This window comes from Manduca sexta, chromosome 19 (genome assembly GCF_014839805.1).
Source record: "Manduca sexta isolate Smith_Timp_Sample1 chromosome 19, JHU_Msex_v1.0, whole genome shotgun sequence".
Lineage (NCBI taxonomy): Eukaryota > Metazoa > Arthropoda > Insecta > Lepidoptera > Sphingidae > Manduca > Manduca sexta.
In genome coordinates this window covers 7286475-7301032 of record NC_051133.1, presented here as the reverse complement: position 1 = coordinate 7301032, position 14558 = coordinate 7286475, and the positions used below count along the sequence as shown (strand labels likewise).

At 36.7% G+C, this 14558-nt stretch overlaps 1 protein-coding gene across 1 annotated transcript; it reads right to left on the bottom strand.

The window, feature by feature from the left end:
• Window positions 1-1092: 1092 nt before the first annotated feature.
• Window positions 1093-14407, bottom strand: LOC119189784 (baculoviral IAP repeat-containing protein 3-like). The gene is given in 13 exon segments (XM_037440369.1): window positions 1093-2076; window positions 2480-2624; window positions 2917-3199; window positions 3700-3847; window positions 4151-4253; window positions 4497-4568; window positions 4850-5011; window positions 5852-5896; window positions 5898-5963; window positions 5965-6058; window positions 8592-8738; window positions 10695-10841; window positions 13702-14407. Coding segments are annotated over 11 exon segments (1359 nt in total). The 5' UTR covers window positions 10811-10841; window positions 13702-14407; the 3' UTR covers window positions 1093-2076; window positions 2480-2501.
• Window positions 14408-14558: the final 151 nt, after the last annotated feature.

The window sequence follows — 14558 nt, the reverse complement described above, 5'->3', positions numbered from 1 at the left end:
CCTATGCTTGATTTTGTACATTATTCTATATGTAATGGTTAACAATACGAAAAAGAAGCACTGCTGCGAAAACTGCATAAAATTGGTTAAAAATGAGCGAGCAATTCATATTTAAAATATTTTAATGTACAGAAGTGGGCGCGATGTGGGGATATCGCTTCATCTTTTCTTTAGCCCACGTCGGAATTCCCGATGACGTCACATGTGGGTATTTCGTCTCTTTTCTGTTTCTTGTAAATTACCCCTCCACCGAAATTCAAAGACTTATATCTTGTTGAATTTTTACCGGATTTTAATAATTCTTTCTGTGTTTTATTTAATATTACGTAAATATTTTATAAGAATAAAGAACAAAAATGAGTCCGGTACCCTATTCTGATGTTTTATATAAATAAGTAATATTGTCGCGACTAAGCAAAACTTAACTGTTCTTATTGCTTAACGGCACGTAACAGCTGCACACGGAGAGTTTAAGAATTTCTGTTTTTTTTTTACGTTTTTAGCCTTGCAAGGGTCAGTTTATATAAACACACGGGTCTTTTGGGTAAGCGGCTTAAGCGCTCGCAACCTTTGAAAATTAAGACCATGCTGAAGGCAACCCACTAATTACTTACAAACCTCGGCTCAGAACAGTCACTGGGAAAGGACGCGACATGAACGACAATGACTCTCGAATTAATCGTCGTGGATGTTTTTATAATTCGAACCACTATAGAAAAGGATATCTGAAAATACTTAAGTGACTTTTTCAGCATAAATCATATGTGGGAGCATCTTTGTTACTAAATTTTTACGATAATATCGATTTGTATTTACGATCCCTTTCATATTGATGGTTTAACTAACATCATATTATCAATTACCAAATCCTTTGTCTCTAGAATTCTAAATAGACTTGTCTACTGCGGACGTCTGATTACTCTACATTTCCTCTAAGCCGATAAAAGTTCATATAACAATTATCATTTATCACAACGCTATGTAATTTATGATAACTGCGCTAAGATAAGAATATCTCTTAAAATCTACTGTATATTTTTACCAATTTTATGAAATGCAAACTAAGTTTGGTGTTCTTTTGTTTACCCCTTGTTTTTTTTATCTTAAAATAGTCAATACATTAAAATCCGTACAGCCGTTTTAATGTTAGACAAAATACACTATTTATAATTTAATATTCATAGATTAGTGACCATAAACTTTTCCAAGTGATACGTAGTGATATATTCTTTTCAAAAAAATTGTTGTTATTTTATATGTAAAATTCAGTTGTTATTTCATAAATAAATGCAATGATTACTCGTAATAGCTACGAAATATAATATTCCATTGTTTCAATGTAGTTTTTAATAAGGTCAATGCGCACAATTTAGTCTAGGAGGACGTATCCGTCTTTTCGCCTTTTTTACATATATACCAAAACTGTCTTTCGATTAGAACGCGCGTAAATAAAGAGACGGATACGCCCCCGAAGACGGAATAAAGCTTGCTGACCTGAAAAAAATATCCTCTGAGGTTATAAAACAAACATTTCCAAATATAGGACATTATTTATAATATGATACGTAACCATTGTAAAAATAATATATTTCAGTATAATCATAAATTTACGTATGGGTAGACGAGTACATATTCAAATCAAAACCGGAAATGAGAATACAAAAATAATAAAATAAAAAATAAATCCTAAAAGCCAGAATGTCTTCCAAACGTTTTTCGTAGTTTGGATAGTGTTTTAAAGAAACGTCGCTATACAATAAAAATACAGAAACAATTAAGTCGAGTTAACGCATTCATAATTTTAACTCATTATTCATTTACCAGATTTGGAAGTTATCACACTAAAAGGGCGAGCCGGTAAATAAAATATTGACCATAAGTTATTTTTCCTCTCTTATCACAATAATTTTTATAGGCCTTTTTATAGCTAACAATATTTTTCATTTTTTTTTTAATCCTTACTGGATAAATTCAAGTCAATAGACTTACAATCACAATCACGCAGCATCTGGAAACATGATGATCGTCATTGTCAAATGTAAAACCATAGTAAGTTGAATGTTGTGTTTCATTATCCTGCGAAACAACATAATTGTAAACATTATTTACTAACTAAAACGCGATACGTTAATAAAATACGGCGTATGTATAGTATGATGTTATATTATATCAAAAGGTGGTACATACTAATAAATTTATTTTAGTGAGTAACTGTATGGCATTTAGATGGTTTTAGTATAAAATGGTCAGCTCGATTAGTGTAATATTATCGATTCGAAAACGAGAGGCATCAAGTGAGCTATATTATCTTTTAAATTATTAGCGAAATTGAGGGACGTTAAATAAAAGGAGAGATAGAATTTGGAAGAGGACCGTTACAAATTATATTATATAATAAAAGGTTAGCAATGCAAGTAAGTGATTGATGTAAAAGGTTTGTTGAAAGTGGTCGTTAGTGTAGGTTGTGGCACAAGCTCACCGTGTGTGGCGGCGCGGCGCGGTCAGGCGAGGTAGGCGCGCACGAGGGCGCGCACGGGCGCGCGGCACAGCGGGCACGCCGCCAGCGCCGCGCCGCACGACCCGCACGACACCAGGTGTCCGCACGGCAGGAACACCACGCTCACCTGCGCACCCACACACACTTGAACACATGCTACTCAAACATAAACGCTAAAACAGGGGAACGGGTTTGCACACAGATAGACCGTCCTGGATTAACACATAAACTACCTTTTGATCTTTTGATAATTTGCACCCCCCCAAAATGATGGGGGTGTTTTATCAGTTTTTTAATAAATAGGTTGGCGTCGTATCGGTATTTATAGATTACAGGCTATTATACGGGCGAAACAGCAAGCAACACCTTGAATTTTGCATAAATAAAATCAACAAACATGTTTAAGAGACCATACTTACTTCACTATCCATGCACACTTTGCACAGGCGGGCTTCTTTCAACTGTCGATTTTCTTCCTCCAAAGTCAATTGTTTAGGTTCCTTTTTGGGTGAACTTTCTACATCTTCACTTGACACTGGTTTGGTTTCATTTGGTGGTAGTACATTAAGCACATTAGGTGCACTATCGTTCTCATTCTGTGCCCTCGTTGGTTCGCTTTCAACGGGGGATAGGGATCTCGATGTCGTGTCGGATTGAGATCTCGCACTATCCGGCCTGTCGCTCCATTGGTTGGCAATTATACTGGAATAATGAAACAATATTAATGTTTTCTTATGTTTAACCGAATGTTAACTGCGTGACAAAACTGCGATAAAATCCGAAAGACGGTTTAATTTAATGAAACAAAATTATTTGATTGAACGTATTCTAACATATTAGTGATATTATAATACATTTATTAGACAAGAAGTATAAGGACTGCCCCGTGGCGTAATTGTATTACGGTACCACTGCAGTGCTGAAGTCTCGGTTTCGATCACCAGGTCGGGAAATGTAATAACTGTTAGGATTGTCTACTTAGTATCAGGCTGGAGTCTAGAATTTGTGCCCGATATGGCGATAGGCTTGCACCCTATCGCATCATGGGACGAAACACTACCCCCTTTTCTCTAGGTGGGCAGCCGACAATCCGTCGTACCATATTCAGTTACTTGAGACTGAATAATTTTAGAGCATTCTTTTTCTGACTGACTAAGCTACCTATCCTTACCCTATGTTGAATGATTGATTTGCAAATTTACCCAGACCGTGGCGCGAACTCCCGCAGTGTCTCGGCGAGTATGTCTCGCGCGAGTCTCTGACTCTGCGGGATGCAATTCCACGCCTCTTCGTTCAATTGTTCGTCTAGCACCGCGTCAATCAACGCCTCCGACGAATGGAACGGAAGCCCTAGAAATGTGATAATGTTATAAGTACACAAAATTATTAAAATTGTGCTGTTGGGTAGGTAACGCTGTCTACGTCTAAAAAAAGGCGTGATGATATGTATGTTATAGAAAAATTAATAATGATTCTTTCACCGGCTAGGTCTAACGCCTATTACCAACAAGACAATTCTCGCTGTGGCATTATAGTTTTTTTTTTATTTATAAAGTAAAATAAGTATTATACACAAATTACAAAACATCCGAATTCGTTCTCCGAAAATCGATCTCTGATCGTTCTTCATAGTAAATAGAATATAATACGGACCTGAAACTCGTAATCGCCTTGCTAAAGCCCGCCGCACCCGAGCGGCGTCGAGTCCCGCGCCTAGTGCAGCCAACGCTATTGGACTCTCCATACATTCCTCCACCTAGAATGAATAACTATACGTCAATATGGAACACAACTTTCATTTAGAATTATGTATCATCACGTAAATACAGTTAGAAATATATAAATTTGTAATTTGTCTAAAAGTATAAGATCATTTATATAATATTTAATTTTAACAGAGTTATAAAAGACCTTTGTTTTAGTTATTGTTTTAAAATGTACTTGTGTCCATTATAGTCTATATTATTGATTTCTTTTTCAAAGCGACACAGACACACACCTGACTTTCAGTAACTGGAAAATTGACACCAGGATTTCGTCGTCTTGAAGTAAGTCCACTTTCTGCAGAAAACTGAAATAGATACAATGGTATAAGGTATACTTGTTAATTTTTTTTAATTCATCATATAATTGATAATTCTATTTGGAGACTTGTATGCCGTAACATTTTGTTCGGTTGGAAATAGACTTATTTATTATATCAACACTAAAGATGTAATGTAATCAGACGACATAATTTAATCTCAGTAATTCTCAACTAAAGTTAGTAGAGATTATACAGTATATATTAATTATGCATAAAGCATTGTAATACTTTCTAGAGACTATATCTCAAATAACAAAATGACTCACAGTTCGTTGTACCGAGGTTCGATTCCGGCAGTTGTCGATGAACTCCTGCCCTTTGACGAGCAACACGTACCCGCAGTGCGGGAACCAGTACGCGTGCTCCGACCACGGCGTGTCGCCCGCCTCCCATTTACCCAGCCCGCCGTCGCAGTAGAAACACCGCACCTTTATACGAACATCGTCATTAATTTACATTACATTTTAATCGCAAGGCTTTGACACTGTCAGATCATTTACTACATGACAGGCTGTTACTATGCAATATTAGAAAAAACTGGCAGACAATAAGATAAAATCGTCCTTTTCTTTATCTTTTCTGAAGCCTTCTAGTAAGATTAAAACAAAAATAAATGCAACTTTATTAATTAATTGTGACGGTTGAGATTCGAGAACATTAATAAAAAACACAATTGAAACATATATCAAATTAAAATAAATAGTTTATTGATGGTATAACTTGTGACTCCGATATTAACAACGTCTCTGTCTATGGCTGTATGAATATTGTGTAGTATCTGTGGAATTTTATGTCTATGGAAATAAAACTTTTTTTTCTTGTCTGTGGTCTGAAGCTGACGCGGTCGTTTTATTGACAAACAGTATGGCAGCCTAAGATGTTTTTATTGCATAGATATGTTGTCCGAGCTCAATACTGGCAAGACGAAAGTAAGGTAATTGCCCGACTTAGCAGCCAATGAGCGTGCGGCACTAACGTTGTTACGTAACTGTTGATGTATATATATATATATATATATATATATATATATATATATATATATATATATATATATATATATATATATATATCCTTTTCTAACGAATGTGGGCTGCATCTTTTTATTCCTTCTTCGAGGCAATTTGTAATTATATGTACAGGTACGTGAATATAGCAAATAGTGCGCCGTTTTTATGTACCATTTTGTTAGTGTATGACGCGTCTATTTGTAAAACGTCATTAATTGCAGCTACCTAACGCTACCTAAAACAAAAAAAATATTTAGTTACCTGGTCATCGGTGCCGGTGTGGAAGAAGCCCGCCTCGGCCAGAGCGGGTGGGCGTCTGGTGCCGGTCGGCGGGCCAGCGCTGGAAGCTGGCGAGGCGCGCGGCGAGCGCGGCGATGGTGCGAGTGGCGCGCGCCGCCGCTCACCACGCCCAGCGAGCGCCACGTGCCGCCCGCGCTCAGCAGCCGCTCGTTGTGCACCGCGCCCGACCTGACACGTTATACCTCATCAATAGGGGACCGGACTCATTTTGTTCTTTACTATTATCAAATATTTACATAATATAAATTATAACACAGAAAGAATTATTAAAATCCGGTAAAAATCAACAAGCTATAAGTCTTTGAATTTCGGTGGAAAGGGTAATTTACAAGAAACAGAAACGAGACGAAATACCCAGACGTGACGTCATCGGGAATTCCGACGCGGGCTAAAGAAAGAGATGAAGCGATATCCCCACATCGCGCCCACTTCTGTACATTACAATATTTTAAATATGAATTGCTCGCTCATTTTTTAACCAATTTTTATGCAGTTTTCGCAGCAGTGCTTCTTTTTCGTATTATTAACCATTACATATAGAATAATGTACAAAATCAAGCATAGGCCGGTCCCCTATTCTATTGCTGTTCCTTACATATATAATAATATTAGCCCTGTATTAAATACTCGCCCACTGCTGAGCACGAGCATCCTCCTCTACTACTAAGAGGGATTAGGGCTTAGTCCACCACGCTGGCCTAGTGCGGATTGGTAGACTTCACACACCCTCGAAATTCCTATAGAGAACTTCTCAGGTATGTAGGTTTCCTCACGATGTTTTCCTTCACCGTTAAAGCAAGCGATAATTCACAAAGAATACGCACATAATTTTCAGAAAAATCAGAGGTGTGTGCTCTTCAGATTTGAACCTGCGGACATTCGTCTCGACATTCCGTTTCACAACCAACTAGGCTATCGCCGCCTTTTACTTTCTTACATACTTTAGCCAATATATAATTTTACACAATGTTGTTAAAGGTTATCCCCCTTATTCATAAACGTTATTTATCTGATGATGGAGCATTGATGTGATAACATGTCTGTTTCTGAGCTTTGTTTATCTGACAGATTGCTGTTTGTTCACTTTGTTTATCTGACAACCAATTAGATTCAATTTGTATCTGTACATTACCCAATCACAACGGCCCCATGTCTACACACTGCGAAGGCTGCCATGCCGTCAGCACTAAGAAACAGACTTGTTATCACAGCTTTGCTCCGTCCTTAGATAAAAAACATCTATGAATAAGAGGGTTTATGTTTACATAAGTTTTATATTATAACTAGCTTTTGCCCGCGGCTCCGCCCGCGTTATAAAGTTTTTCAGGCTAAAAGTTTTCCGTTATAAAAGTCACGCTATATATTTTCCCGGGAGCCTATGTTCTTCCCAGGGTCTCAAACTGTCTCCATACCAAATTTTATCCTAATACGTTGGTTAGTTTTTGAGTTTAACACGTTCGGGCAGACCGATGCAGCGGGGGACTTTGTTTTATGATATATTTTTGTAGAACTTTTTAAGATAAACAATTCCGTTATACATGTTGCTTTCATAACTTTAACCGTTTGCTCAGCGTGCGCAACGGAAGTTCCCAAGGAAATAAATTTTCCCCGTTTTTGCAACATTTTTATTGATATTCGTGACGTTATACGCCCTATAGCCTTCCCAAATAAATAAGACTTCCAACACTAAAACATTTTTTCAGTTCAACCTTATAATTTCTGAAAATATCGCGTTAAAATAAACAAATTATTTATTTTTATATAATAGTATAGTGTAGATTATTAACGACAGACTCTGCGGCGCAGTTTAATGCAATACCTACCAATGCAGAGGTCTTGAATTCGATACCCGGGTCGGTAAAGTAATATTGAATTTTTCTGCTCAATATTAACACGGAATCCGGAATTGTACGATAAATAGCAGTAGTCTTGCCCCTTATAACGTGGGACCCTCACACAACCGGGGGATATGTGACTGTATTTATTAAATTAAAGTAAAAGATGAAATATCTCTGGTAATGATAACGTCAATCTTAATTATAATTAGTTTATAGCTTAATAATATTTACTATTAGGTACCTATATAGCGATTGCGAAATTAGAACATTCTGAAGTTTTAACGACCGTACGCTTGCATGTGTCATGCACATGATATGACAGTGAACGTAAATGCGTAGTTACAACTGACGCTAACTTCAGAGCGAACTAGAAGTTTGGCGACAACTCTTCACATTGATTTCAAACAGTGCAAAATTTTTATTATGATAAAATATAAACATTAAATTATATTAGGTATTTACCTCTCAATAGTATACGCCAACATATTTAAAAATATTCAAATTTTTATACGTTTTCTCAATTTAGACGTAAGCACAAATTTTTATACCCAAAAACTTGAGAAATTCACGTAAAGTTGTATTCTTTACCTACAGTCGGAGTAAACTGACATAGCGTAACAGAACAAAACTTAATTTCCGCCTAAATGACCTCTACACACAACGCTTTGTTGCCCAAGGACCGGAAGTAGTTGTAGTTTGTAACATTTTGTTTGTATTAAAATTAGCATTACCATAGTAGGCGTATGCTAACTGCTTAGGATATTGCCGATCCTTAGTCATAGTACTTAACAGAAGAGAGTAGGATTACATTGTCTTGCTCATATAAAAAAAAAATAATTATAAAGTAACAACTGTCATCTTACGTCTGAGACTGATTGGGTTGGTCCTCGTTGCTTTCCGGGACAGGTTGGCTTCGTGGCGGGTCTGGTGTCGGCGACGACGGCGGAGACATATTCGTGTTGTTCTGCGCGGCTTCCAACGACGCCGCGTGCTCGCAAAGGGGAAAGTACCTGAAAATTATTCATCTTATCTTGAAATCTCTTAATTATTACTTTAGTAATATGGTAAAGTTAGCTTCTGAGCGTGGCTTCGGTGAAAAGGCCCTTCCCGGTAAAAAAGTAGTCTATAATATTTAGGGATAAGGTAGTTTTCCTATTGTTGAAAGAATTTCAGAATCGTAACAGTGACACCAGAGATAAGAGTATTTCACTCGTACTAACATAAACTTGGAGCAGAAAATGCATAACGTTATCTACATAATAAAACATTGTTGAAACTACATTGTATCTATGTCAGTTTGTTTGAATAATCCCATTGTAAATTCCATTTCCCTTCACTAACGATTAATTTTATCAAATGCATGCAATATTCATGTACACCTTTTTGTTATCTCATTTACATCGTAATTCCTGCTTATTGCTGACTATGCAAAATGCGAAAGTTTATAAAAAAAAAACCGGCCAAGTGCGAGTCGGACTCGCGCACCGAGGGTTCCTTACATACTTGTAGGTATATAAGTAAAAGACAATCGAGTCATAGTTACTATAAAACGTTGCTTCGTACCAAATTTCAAGATTCTGAGTTCATGGGAAGTACCTTGCAGGTTTTGATTCCCTTGCGAGTTTGGAAAGTTTGCGGCGATGCGGCGGCGAATATCTTATGATATTCCCTATCTTATGATTGCGTTGGCTTAGAAGTTTGATTTTTTCACAGCTCCTAGGGACAATAGACCTGAGTATTTGATATAAATGTCAGCTTAATGCCTTCACGCGTTCCTGAGAAAAAGGGTCTTGACAGACGGAAGGACGGACGGACGGACAACAAAGTGATCCTATAAAGGTTCCGTTTTTTCCTTTTGAGGTACGGAACCCTAAAAATGAATGGATTTAGAAGAAATATGGCATACAGAGAAAACTAAGCCAATAATTAACATAATATTTATATTACTATTATTATTCCAGAAAAGTGGCATATTTTTTTAGGGAAGGATTTGCAGCATTATCGCAGTTAGTTGGTCAAATCCATAAAATAACAGTTTCAACTTACATTCTGTGAACTTCAAGAGGAGGTCCCAGGGATCCAAAGCACCTGAAGGGAGCCAATTCACCACCGCACCAAGCGCATCGGAGACGGCCGTTGCCCGCGTGGTAAAAGCCAGCGTTCACCAGAGACTCACGTGATACTGACTCATCCTAAAGACGACACATATAAAATAACAGTTTCAACTTACATTCTGTGAACTTCAAGAGGAGGCCCCAGGGATCCAAAGCACCTGAAGGGAGCCAATTCACCACCGCACCAAGCGCATCGGAGACGGCCGTTGCCCGCGTGGTAAAAGCCAGCATTCACCAGAGACTCACGTGATACTGATTCATCCTAAAGACGACACATATAAAATAACAGTTTCAACTTACATTCTGTGAACTTCAAGAGGAGGCCCCAGGGATCCAAAGCACCTGAAGGGAGCCAATTCACCACCGCACCAAGCGCATCGGAGACGGCCGTTGCCCGCGTGGTAAAAGCCAGCATTCACCAGAGACTCACGTGATACTGACTCATCCTAAAGACGACACATATAAAATAACCTTTTCAACTTACATTCTGTGAACTTCAAGAGGAGGCCCCAGGGATCCAAAGCACCTGAAGGGAGCCAATTCACCACCGCACCAAGCGCATCGGAGACGGCCGTTGCCCGCGTGGTAAAAGCCAGCATTCACCAGAGACTCACGTGATACTGACTCATCCTAAAGACGACACATATAAAATAACAGTTTCAACTTACATTCTGTGAACTTCAAGAGGAGGCCCCAGGGATCCAAAGCACCTGAAGGGAGCCAATTCACCACCGCACCAAGCGCATCGGAGACGGCCGTTGCCCGCGTGGTAAAAGCCAGCATTCACCAGAGACTCACGTGATACTGATTCATCCTAAAGACGACACATATAAAATAACAGTTTCAACTTACATTCTGTGAACTTCAAGAGGAGGCCCCAGGGATCCAAAAGCACCTGAAGGGAGCCAATTCACCACCGCACCAAGCGCATCGGAGACGGCCGTTGCCCGCGTGGTAAAAGCCAGCATTCACCAGAGACTCACGTGATACTGACTCATCCTAAAGACGACACATATAAGATAAACAAAACTAAAATTTTATGTTCAATATAGTATTTTAAATAACTTCATCTAACATTGATAATTACCAAAAAATATTTTCATGGTAATTCTATAGTTACCGGCGGTAGGTAAAAAGCGGCGATAGCCTAGTTGGGTGTGGAACGGACTGGCGAGACGAATGTCCGCAGGTTCAAATCCCAAAGGCACACACCTCTGACTTTTCTAAAAAATCATGTGTGTATTCTTTGTGAATTTATCGTTCGCTTTAACGGTGAAGGAAAACATCGTGAGGAAACCTGCACATCTGAGAAATTCTCTATAGGAATTTCGAAGGTGTGTGAAGTCTACCAATCCGCACTAGGCCAGCGTGGTGGACTAAGGCCTAATCCCTCTCAGTAGTAGAGGAGGCCCGTGCTCAGCAGTGGGCAAGTATATAATACAGGGCTGATATTATTATTATAACTCTATAGTTAACTCAAATGGAGTGATGCAATATTATGATGTAAAAAATATAATCTAATATTGCAGAATGCAGGACTTAATTTTTATGTTTGTAACATCTGTTCTTATGCCCTACTAATAATTTACATACCTATTCGAAAATTCTAGCCAGGGTCATAGTAAGTAAATAAATGTATTCAGATGTTACTGGCTTTGTTAAACACTTCATTATACTTTAATATTTTAGCATGATAAGTTAAATTTACTGAGTATTCAATTGAAATTATATTCTAGTTGCTCTAATTTACTTTTTGTTTTAAATACATACCCCCTTATTCATAGACGTTTTTTATCTAACGACCGAGTAAGGCTGTGATAACAAGTCTGTTTCTCAGTGCTGACGGCATGGCAGTCTTCGCAGTGCGTAGACGTAGGGCCGTTGTGATTGGCTAATATTGAAATACAACAATAATAACCAATCACAACGGCCCTATGTCTATTTCTCAGTGCCACTGGGCACTGAGAAACAGGCTAGTTATCACAGCTTTACTCCGTCCTTAGATAAAAAAGTTTATGAATAAGGGGGATATTATGTATTATAATTATTCGGTACTACTTTTTTTTCTTTAATAGGTTACCTAATATTAAATTTATTTGACCGCAAATTACATAAATGAGATTACATATTCTTCATGACATCTTTATTCTTCTTGCAATGCAATATTCATAGATAATTAATATGGCATATGTAAGTATGACCTCACTAAAAGTTCATACTGATTGAAGCCACAGTCAAAAGGTCACAAAAATAAATGAAACAAGCTTCTAAATAATCTTAGTAACGTCATGGAATTTAAGTTTTCCTGTTTCCTTTATACCCTAAACATCGTCAATTTCCTAGAAATAAATAACATCCAAATAATAGATTGGCCTAGTTTCCTGTTAATATTATACTTTTCTATTTAAGCATAATCAAACTTTTTATTTTCATATTTCTTGCTATAAATACCTATACATAAAAATAATTATCAACTTTGTAAGTGCAATCATGGAATTGATGCTTTAAATAAATAGAAAATAATATATGAAAATTTATAGGTTGTAGCACAACATTAAACATAGCGTGATTTGATAGAAAATGCAATGCAATTATTAAAGAATAACCTCAAGTTAGAATCTTTTTATTTATTAACATTTAATAGCATTTTAGGAACAAAGTGACATCAATGAAGCTATGCCAAAAGACACTAAATGTAGAATCCCATGTTTTGTAAAAATTAAGAATGAATAACTATCATAATATAGTTAATGTGATAATAAATATTAAAGAAGTAATAAAAAAGTGTCTATTTGTACATTCAAACAGTTACATAAACTTATAATTTTTCAATTAAAAATGCTCACAACAACATAAAAAGGATTGCATAATATATTATTACAAAGATGCTATAATCTTTGATAGGCTGTATAAGCAATATTCTTTATTATTGTAATAAATAATAATAATTAAGTACTGGTCATTCAACGGGTCAAAACTGACAAATTCAATATATTTGTAACACATACATACATTTTATTTTTCTGCACTCCTGTATATAAAACTTTATTGTGCCCAATCTCACACTCCGCAATGCACACAATGTGCTTAAAAAAGGATAAAGGTTTTTTGTAACTATTAATATAAATTTTGTATATTATATAGACTTATCTGCAAAGACAGCAATAAAAATATATAAAAAATGAAATGTAAAACAACTAAGTATGCACTCATTCAAGAGTAAAAACTAAAATATGCAATATCAATGAATATCAAAGTTAATGCATGAGGTTCGAAATAGTGGTAGAAAGACTAAGAAAATTAGTATTTAAATAAACTATTTTTTATTGCCAAAGTAGGGAAATGAGCAAGCGGGCTTCTGATGGTAAATGGTGTTACAGACATTAAGCAAAGCCAGGGCATAACCAAGCTGCTGTCTAGTGGAAAGCTGGGGGCACAACCAATTTCCTGTCTACCAGTGCAGTGGTTCTTGTGTCTTAATTAACCTCTAACATGAAAATAACTAATTTCAAAATCTAAACATTGAATAATATGTTTATGTCCTGCCTTACATAAGCATGCAGACATATTACACATAAGATATATTAGTTTCTAGCAATGGAACAGGAAAATTTTGATAGTAATTTATTTTCCAAAATGTTAGGCACTCTATAGTGAACTTTAAGTGATTAAATTTCATACTATTAAAGAAATTAAATAAAAATTCTGAGCATACAACAATCTTCTTAAAACTCTATATAATCTACTAAAACCTCTGATATGTTAGTTTCAAACCAAACACCTTAGTAAATATAGATATTAATTAAGTGTTACTTATTATTCATATATTTTTTAAATGTTGATATTAACTTGTGCTTACATCCCAATTTATAAAAGACAGGAGTCGCAAAGCATCACTTTTATACATTTCGTCTTCTTCTGTATGCCCATAATCTCCTGTAGGCTCAACCGAATCATTTTGCTCCTCAGGTGCGGATAATGATGTGGTAGTTTCACCAACTGATGGACATCCTGGACCTAGCACCAGTGGTACATTGCCCGAAAGCTGGGCATTTAATACAAAACCACAGGTAGGCTCCATTCTTCGATGTCTCCACATCACCTGGTCTCCATAATTCCAATCCGATATTTTACCTCCACAACTGAAACACTGCACCTCCGTTCCTTGTCCAGTATAGAAAAACCCGGCCTTCGCTATCCTGATAGGATCAACAGGCGCCGATGCAGGCCAATTGGAAAACGTATTGAGCCTATTTGTTTCATAATTCATTTTATAATAATACGACACTACTTCACAAACAAAAGGAAAATAAAATAGTTATGGAAACGTGGTTCTTACTGTATCTAGCGCGTGATTTTTGCGGATGTCTAAACATGAATAAATTAGAATCACTACACATTTGTTACAAATATATTTATTAAATATGTTTTTATGACACGCGAGGAAAAAGTAACAAAATAAAAACTCCCGAAATAATCAATACCTACTGACCAAAGACTAAATAGATTATGACAATTGACAATTTAAATGTCAATCAATTGACAAGTGACAACTCAACTGTTTGTGCTTGTCATTGTTCTGAGGGTGTCTACTCTGGTGTCTACGGTCTGATGTAGTGGTGCCTGAGAGGTGCTTAAACAAAGTCAACCTTATACATTTATTATTGGGGTTTATATTTGCGTACATTGTATGTAGTTGAATTTCCGTTCCGAGCG